This window comes from Oncorhynchus keta, chromosome 35, assembly GCF_023373465.1.
Source record: "Oncorhynchus keta strain PuntledgeMale-10-30-2019 chromosome 35, Oket_V2, whole genome shotgun sequence".
In the NCBI taxonomy this organism is placed as follows: Eukaryota; Metazoa; Chordata; class Actinopteri; order Salmoniformes; family Salmonidae; genus Oncorhynchus; species Oncorhynchus keta.
In genome coordinates, this window is record NC_068455.1 from 13,628,623 (window position 1) to 13,637,973 (window position 9,351).

The 9,351-nt window shown below is 44.6% G+C and overlaps 1 protein-coding gene across 4 annotated transcripts in view; it reads left to right on the plus strand.

Annotated features, from left to right (window-relative positions):
• Window positions 1-4,922, plus strand: part of LOC118378685 (ribosomal protein S6 kinase alpha-5-like) — a 57,398-nt gene extending 52,476 nt beyond the window's left edge. The window contains exons 15-18 of one of the 4 annotated variants that reach the window (XR_008092649.1): window positions 1,244-1,403; window positions 2,660-2,721; window positions 3,245-3,296; window positions 3,437-3,471. Coding sequence is in view for 3 of the 4 variants with exons in the window: in XM_052496605.1 (XP_052352565.1) it covers window positions 1,244-1,403; window positions 3,437-3,603; window positions 3,873-4,787 (1,242 nt within the window). In the remaining variant the exon portion in view is untranslated. Of the gene's footprint in view, window positions 1-1,243; window positions 1,404-2,659; window positions 3,604-3,872 lie in introns of those variants that run through there. The other 3 variants (XM_052496605.1, XM_052496607.1, XM_052496606.1) reach the window with 3 other exon arrangements.
• Window positions 4,923-9,351: the final 4,429 nt, after the last annotated feature.

Here is a 9,351-nt window from a genome sequence, read left to right on the forward strand (position 1 = left end):
CTCTGTTCTGCTGTGCTCTGTTCTGCTCTACTCTGTTCTGCTGTGCTCTGTTCTGCTGTGCTCTGTTCTGCTCTACTCTGTTCTGCTGTGCTCTGTTCTGCTCTACTCTGTTCTGCTCTACTCTGTTCTTCTGTGCTCTGTTCTGCTCTGTTCTGTTCTGCTCTACTCTGTTCTGCTGTGCTCTGTTCTGCTCTACTCTGTTCTGCTGTGCTCTGTTCTGCTGTGCTCTGTTCTGCTGTGCTCTGTTCTGCTCTACTCTGTTCTGCTCTACTCTGTTCTGCTCTACTCTGTTCTGCTCTACTCTGTTCTGCTCTACTCTGTTCTGCTCTACTCTGTTCTGCTCTACTCTGTTCTGCTCTACTCTGTTCTGCTGTGCTCTGTTCTGTACTGAAACCCTTTAATATTCATCAGTAAATGAAGCACTACGAGCAGCACTCTGCACTCCAGCTGCAGGCCTACTCAGAGTGGAGTGGGTTAATGGCTTAGGCTACAGTCTGCCTTTTGGGAAGCTTTTCAATGCTCATTTAAATTGTCGATTTTTATCATAACCCAAAACATGAGGTTTTCTTAATGTAAACAATGTGTAGCGTCTAAAGATGGATAAATAATCTCTGGAATGTCATGGACTGTCCGTCGTTACATTTAAAGTGCTGTCTATGAATTTGAGACGGGTTTCATTTCTCTAGCCCCATCCCTCAGCAGATGTTGTTGTTTTTATTAATCAGACTGAGCTTGAGGAAGAGAGGGGGAGGGAGGAAGAGCGATTTCTCCGCTTGGCCTCTCGAGTGTGCAGCCTCTCTCTCTTTTCTCTTCTCTATTTGCGTCGCCCCCTGGGGGTACAGTATAGTAGTGTGCTGGCTGGGCTGAATGTGTGTACAGAGCCGTGATGTGATGCTTCCTGACAGGCCAGGCTCTGTACGGCATAGTACCCTGGAAGCATAGTGAGCCGAGGAGCGGACACGCACACATGTCACAGAGACACAGAGACAAACAGGCAATGGAAAAAAGTGTTGTTTGCTTAATGAGGAATTCTAAACCAGGCCAACCTCAATCAGGCTTAGATCAGGTGAGAGTACACCTGGTACATTATTTACTAAGCTAGCGGTTTAAAGATGTGTACACATGCATGGAGAAAATGCATACCATAGTATACACAATATCCACATATAGGCTACATGTAGGATTACGGAACATAATATTTATTGTTATATTGGATCATATATTTATTATTATTATATTTCAGTATACCATGCTGTCGGGTCAGGTGCCGTTCCAGTGTCAGGGGAAGAGTCTGGCCCGCACCAGTGCTGAAGAGATCATGAAGAAGATTAAACAGGGAGACTTCTCTTTCGAGGGAGAGGCTTGGCGGAGTGTCTCACAGCAGGCCAAAGACCTCATACAAGGTGAGCCTGGGAAATGGAACATCAGGGGCAGGGTTGGGGTCAATTCCAATTGAAGTTGGTCAATTTAGGAACTAACTGAAATTCCAATTCAATAATTGAGAAATTGAAAAGGAGAAGCTATTTATTAAAGTGGAAGCTATTTATTAAAGTGGAAGCTATTTATTAAAGGAGAAGCTATTTATTAAAGGAGAAGCTATTTGTTAAAGTGGAAGATATTGATAAGTATCAATGCAAAGTTACTCCTCGCTTCTCTATTTATCGAGTTATTACTTAAAAGCAATCAAAATGAAGAAGAATGATGAAGTCATGTCAGAGAATGAGGTGATTTAATATGGAGGCAAGCCAGCCTGTTCCCTATAAAGTAAACAACAGAAATAACTTCAAATGTACTTCAGCCTTAACCAAATTGTTTGCATGACTACTGATTTCAATTACAATTTCAGCCAACTTACAAGGAAATACTTTATGAAGTTATTTTTACAAATTAACTTTCAAGGTTTCTAGCCCTTACTAGCCTGCAAACGTTAGCCCTACTAGCCTGCTAATGTTACATTAGCACTACATGATACAACTAGTTGCTATCAACACCTAACTTACAGCTAAATTAAAGTAAACCAAAATTTTGGAAATGCATAAAGCCATCTAACCAGTAATCAAATAATATTAGAGCAGTCTTACAGGTTGATGGCTGGGGTCCATCCGTTGATAAAAGCTTGCAGGCTGGATTAGCTACCAAAGCCAGGGGGAGGCGGGCGCTTCACCGGCCGATGGTGAAGGGAAAACCCAAATAGATTGATTCCAGATGTCCGTCAGCTAGCGCGCTAGCACTAAGCCAAGGTGGAAAAAGTTACATAACTCCCGTAGCCTACTTAAACAGAGAACATGCTGAAAAGTTGACAAAACAAAAAGGACAACAGAGCAGGTATGATTTTCTCTTTCGTTTTAAGCCCACGGGAAGAAATTCTATCTGGCCGCACGTGCCCCATCTGCGTCTTGTTTACGTCACACTTCCTGTGATTGGTGGATTGTAGTTCGCCACCGCCAACACTTTGTCCAGAATGTAATTACATGCGAGCATGGCTAACTGCTAACGTTAGCCAGCTTCAGCAAGCTACCGAGTTAGCATACGAACTCGGTAACACAGATCATCCATATGACATTGAGAAGTAGCGCATTGTGGGTAGTTTCAAAGATATCCAGAAATAAGTAAATAAATATGTAATAACCCAAAAGCATAACTATGTTTGTACTTCTAGGTAACCAGATTGTGACATCAAATAAGTTACTATGTCTTTGACCACACTGTGTTGTTACATTGGTGAGTAAAAAGTCATGCTTCCTACCCTTTCAATTCGAGTTGACCCTGATCAGGGCTTTTGATATGAACTTCAGGCATGCTTTGCTACAAGGTGAAGGTTGCACCTTGCTTCAATGGTTCAACTTACTGAATAACTAAAATAATTATTCTGCATGTCCGGCCAGTTAAACGTTTGTTTTTCTTGTGTTTCACCCCTAGTTTGGTAAAAGTTTTGAATGACAGCATTATTGATTGAGTTGATGTATTAGTTTTGATTTGGTGTTTTCTGGTAGGAGTTGTGGATCTTCTAGTGTGCAGGTGATGCTGCTCAGTGTTCACCACAGGTTCTGTCTGTCATGTTCACCACAGGTTCTGTCTGTCATGTTCACCACAGGTTCTGTCTGTCATGTTCACCACAGGTTCTGTCTGTCATGTTCACCACAGGTTCTGTCTGTCATGTTCACCACAGGTTCTGTCTGTCATGTTCACCACAGGTTCTGTCTGTCATGTTCACCACAGGTTCTGTCTGTCATGTTCACCACAGGTTTTGTCTGCTCCAAGGCTCTCCAACCCTGTTCCTGGAGAGCTACTGTCCTGTAGGTTTTCATTCTAACCCTGATCTAGCACACCTGATTGTTATAATTAACTGGTTGATAAGCCGAATCAGGTTAGTTAGAACTGGGGTTGAGGTGACTAATTGTGTTTCTAATCTACGACGTTTGTGTGGTACCTATAGAGCTCCTGACTGTGGACCCTGACAAGCGGATCAAGATGTGTGGTCTGAGGTACAACGCCTGGCTCCAAGACGACAGCCAGCTCTCCTCCAACCCTCTGATGACACCTGACATCCTGGGTTCTTCCACCACCGTGTCTGTACACACCTACGTCAAGGCTACCTTCAATGTGAGCTTTATTCATTCATTCAGGAGAGCGTGGCATGCTGAGAGGGAGGGCCAGGTTTGCATTAGAGGATGCTGCAGGAAGAGTTTGAGAATATCAAATATCCCCTATTCAGTTGTTCTCATCAGCTCTTCCAAAGGGGATGGTGTGGGTGGGTAAAGATCCAAACATGTTTTTATTTCAGTATTTTTACTCTATTTTTAGTGAATGTTTATTGTGTTGTAGGTTACTGTTATTCATGTGAATGTGTTTGTTGTGCTCTGCTTCTCTAGGCATTCAACAAGTGTACACGGGAGGGTTTCCGTCTGCAGACGGTGGACAAGGCCCCGCTGGCCAAGAGGAGGAAGTTGAAGAAGACCAGCACCAGCACAGAGACGAGGAGCAGCTCCGGAGAGAGCACCCGCTCCTCCTCCTCCTCCTCCCAGTCCCACCCGGACACCCGCTCCTCCTCCTCCTCCTCCCAGTCGCACCAGGACACCCGCTCATCCTTCTCCACCTCTTCCTCCTCCTCCTCCAGCTTGTCTCACCACAACACCCACTCCTCCTTTTCCTTTTCCCAGTCTCACCAGGACACCCTCTTCTCCTCTTCCTCCCTGTCCCACCAGGACACCCTCTTCTCCTCCACCCTGTCCCACCAGGACACCCACTCCTCCTCCACCCTGTCTCACCAGGACACCCACTCCTCCTCCACCCTGTCTCACCAGGACACCCACTCCTCCTCCACCCTGTCTCACCAGGACACCCACTCCTCCTCCACCCTGTCTCACCAGGACACCCACTCCTCCTCCACCCTGTCTCACCAGGACACCCACTCCTCCTCCACCCTGTCTCACCAGGACACCCACTCCTCCTCCACCCTGTCTCACCAGGACACCCACTCCTCCTCCACCCTGTCTCACCAGGACACCCACTCCTCCTCCACCCTGTCTCACCAGGACACCCACTCCTCCTCCACCCTGTCTCACCAGGACACTCACTCCTCCTCCACCCTGTCCCACCAGGACACCCACTCCCCCTCCACCCTGTCCCACCAGGAGAAGACTGGGGGAGACGGTATCGCCGACCCTCCACCCCAACCTTCCATCAGCTCCACCACCACCCCTGTCACCACACCCCTCTCCATGGGCTCAGACAACGACCCCGCCCCGGAACGCTCGCCGCCTCCAGCCTTCTACTTCTCAGACTGAGAGAGAGACTGAGAGAGAGACTGAGAGAGAGACTGAGAGAGAGACTGAGAGAGAGACTGAGAGAGAGTCTGAGAGAGAGTCTGAGAGAGAGTCTGAGAGAGAGACTGAGAGAGAGACTGAGAGAGAGACTGAGAGAGAGACTGAGAGAGAGACTGAGAGAGAGAGAGAGACTGAGAGAGAGACTGAGAGAGAGAGAGAGAGAGAGAGACTGAGAGACTGAGAGACTGAGAGAGAGAGACTGAGAGAGAGACTGAGAGAGAGACTGAGAGAGAGACTGAGAGAGAGACTGAGAGAGAGAGACTGAGAGAGAGAGAGACTGAGAGAGAGAGAGAGACTGAGAGAGAGACTGAGAGAGAGACTGAGAGAGAGACTGAGAGAGAGACTGAGAGAGAGAGACTGAGAGAGAGAGACTGAGAGAGAGAGACTGAGAGAGAGACTGACTGAGAGAGAGACAGAGAGAGCGACTGAGAGAGAGAGAGAGAGAGAGAGAGACTGAGAGAGAGAGAGACTGAGAGAGAGAGACTGAGAGAGAGAGACTGAGAGAGAGACTGAGCGAGGGGGAGACTGAGCGAGAGGGAGACTGAGCGAGAGGGAGACTGAGCGAGAGGGAGACTGAGCGAGAGGGAGACTGAGCGAGAGGGAGACTGAGCGAGAGGGAGACTGAGCGAGAGGGAGACTGAGACAGAGAGAGAAAGAGAGAGAGAGAGAGAGACTCAGATGGACAGCATGTAGATCTCTCTCTCTCCCTCCATGGCAGCTCCCAGTCAATTGTTCACAATCAGCCACATGCATGGACCACAAGTACCTATACGCCTCCAGGCTGAGCATGCAGCAGGAACAGGACCCACCTCTCAATCATCACTAGCAATAGACACACAGTAAATGAAAAGGACTGCCCTACATATCCAGAGCCAGACAGCGGAGAGACCCCTCTACAACCACACCTCTGTTTCAGTCATGTCTTCCTGTTTGTCTGGAAGGTAGGTCATAGTCCTGGTTGTTTTCTTTTGTTTACACTGTGGTGTATTGCATTAGAAAATACATTTTACTTTCAGCCACAAATCCTGCAGCTTATCACATTGGGAGGAACCTGTTGTTGGAGCATACTTCTAGTGGAGCATATATTTTGCGGTATTTATATATGACAATAATGCAGACTGAAATTATTTATGATTTGTTTTTATGTTAACTTATTAATGGTTCACAACTGTTTATGATAGATACAGTTGAAGTCGGAAGTTTACGTACACTTAGGTTGGAGTCATTAAAACTAGTTTTTCAACCACTCCACAAATATTTTGTTAACAAACTATAGTTTTGGTAAGTTGGTTAGAACATCTACTTTGTGCATGACACAAGTAATCTTTCCAACAATTGTTTACAGACAGATTATTTCACTGTATCACAATTCCAGTGGGTCAGAAGTTTACATACACTAAGTTGACTGTGCCTTTAAACAGCTTGGAAATTTCCAGAAAATGATGTCATGGCTTTAGAAGCTTCTGATAGGCTAATTGACATCATTTGAGTTGATTGGAGTTGTACCTGTGGATGTATTTCAAGGCCTACCTTCAAACTCAGTGCCTCTTTGCTTGACATTATGGGAATATCTAAAGAAATCAGCCAAGACTTCAGATTTTTTGGGGTCATTTCCAAATGCCTGAAGGTACCACGTTCATCTGTACAAACAATAGTACGCAAGTATAAACACCATGGGACCACGCAGCTGTCATACCGCTCACGAAGGAGACACGTTCTGTCTCCTAGAGATGGATGTACTTTGGTGCGAAAAGTGCAAATCAATCCCATCACAACAGCAAAGGACCTTGTGAAGATGCTGGAGGAAACAGATAAATAAGTATGTATATCCACAGTAAAACGAGTCCTATATCGACATAACCTGAAAGACCGCTCAGCAAGGAAGAAGCCACTGCTCCAAAACCGCCATTAAAAAAAGCCAGACTACTGTTTGCAACTGCACATGGGGACAAAGATCGTAGTTTTTGGAGAAATGTCCTCTGGTCTGATGAAACAAAAATAGAACTGTTTCGCCATAATGACCATCATTATGTTTGGAGGAAAAAGAATAGATGGCATCATGAGGGAGGAAAATTACGTGAATATATTGAAGCAACATCTCAAGACATCAGTTAAATGGCCCCCCAATGGTGGAACAAACTCCCTCACGACGCCAGGACAGCGGAGTCAATCACCACCTTCCGGAGACACCTGAAACCCCACCTCTTTAAGGAATACCTAGGATAGGATAAGTAATCCTTCTCACCCCCCTTTAAGATTTAGATGCACTATTGTATGACTATTCTACTGGATGTCATAAGGTGAATGCACCAATTTGTAAGTCGCTCTGGATAAGAGCGTCTGCAAATGACTTAAATGTAAATGTAAATGTTAAAGCTTGGTCGTAAATGGATCTTCCAAATGGACAATGACCCCAATCATACTTCCAAAGTTGTGGAACAATGGCTTAAGGACAACAAAGTCAAGGTATTGGAGTGGCCATCACAAAGCCCTGACCTCAATCCTATAGAACATTTGTGGGCACAACTGAAAAAGCGTGTGCGAGCAAGGAGGCTTATAAACCTGACTCAGTTACACCAGCTCTGTCAGGAGGGATGGGCCAGAATTCACACAATTTATTGTGGGAATCTTGTGGAAGGCTACCCGAAATGTTTGACCCAAGTTAAACAATTTAAAGGCAATGCTACGAAATACTAATTGAGTGTATGTAAACTTCTGACCCACTGGGAATGTGATAAAAGAAATAAAAGCTGAAATAAATTATTCTCTCTACTATTATTTTGACATTTCATATTCTTAAAATAAAGTGGTGATCCTAACTGACCTAAGACAGGGAATGTCTACTAGGATTAAATGTCAGGAATTGTGAAAAACTGAGTTTAAATGTATTTGGCTTAGGTGTATGTAAACTTCCGACTTCAACTGTATATATGCTCGAACCTAGAACTTTAGAACCCTTGAGCTCAAGAACCCTTGAGCTCAAGAACCCTTGAGCTCTAGAACCCTTGAGCTGAAGAGGCAGTTTCAAGTCATCGCAGAAGGTTTGCAATGGCAGGTTGATGTGGTTTCAGGATGATTCCTACAATAGATATTTCAAACAGCCACTTCAGTGCTTCAACCTCTCATAATGAGATCATGATGCAATTGTTTGTTGATCAGATCATGTAAGCATGTATTTATGGGGGTTTTATCCAACGAGAAAACAGGGTCTCATGCTGATCTGAACGCATGTGACCAATCAAATGATGTGTCATTGTTGTCACAATGTAAGACATCAGTATGTAAAGTATATTTCTTTGACAATGGCTCTTTTGGATGGGCTTTATGAGAAGTCCGTTTGGAGAAAGATCACTTGTTCATTTCCCTGCTGTAAAACAATATATAGGCGGATATATCAGTAGGTTTTCTCCCCCCAAAAAACCTGTCGCTCAGTCTCTAGTGATGTTACTGTTTTTGTCTCGGCTCCTGGAGGAATAGTTATTGTTTGTCTTGGAAAGAGGCAAAGGAGTACTGTACCAAAAATCTCTGCCTTTTCTCTATTAGATGGCTTGCCCTTGTGTATTCTTCAGACTAGAGACATATATACAGGTAACTGCCAAAGTAAAGGAAACGCCCAACATAATAGGGTGTTTGAGCCAGAACAGCTTCAATGCACCTGGCATAGATTCTACAAGTGTCTGGAACTGTTGGATGTGAAGACATTCTTCCACCTAGAAATTCCATCATTTTGTGTTTTGTTGATGGTGGTGGAAAACTCTGTCTCAGGCTCCGCTCCACACTCTCCTGTAAGTGCTCAATTGAGTTAAGATCTGGTGACACACTTTAAACCTCCTATGCTCCTTTTTAGACCACTGTTTCAAAGTCACTAAGATCTCTTCTTCTAGCCATGGTAGCCAAAATAATGGTCAACTGGGCATGTTTATACATGACCCCTAAGCATCATGGGATGTTAATTGTGTAATTAACTCAGGAACCACACTTGTATGGAAGTACCTGCTTTCAATATACTTTGTATCCCTCGTTTATTCAAGTGTTTCCTTTATTTTGACAGTTACATGTATATACAGTCTGTATGACTCTGCTTTAGACTATAGTAAACAGTTGACTGGTTATCATGTTTTGTCTGTCCGTCTGTCCGTCTGTCCGTCCGTCCGTCCGTCCGTCCGTCCGTGTATCTCTCTCTCTCAGGTGGTTTGAACTCTTTCCACTTACTGTCATGTTTGTTTTCTGCTCTTGTGATACACACCTTGACATGTTGCTTTACAAAGAGAGCGAGAGAGACAGAGGCTTTGGTAAAGGGCTTCATATGATATATTGGTTCATGCTGAAACTATGCATATATTCTAGATCTATCCATCATGTCAAGCTGTCCAATAATATCTTATAGCTTGATATGTCAAGAGAACACCGTGGTCACACACACCAAACCCCCAAGAACATGGCTTTCCATGAAATAAAAAAGCTGAACCCTTCCCTTGAAGCTAAACGGTACAAAGCTCATCTCTGACTTCAGTCTGCATGAGTT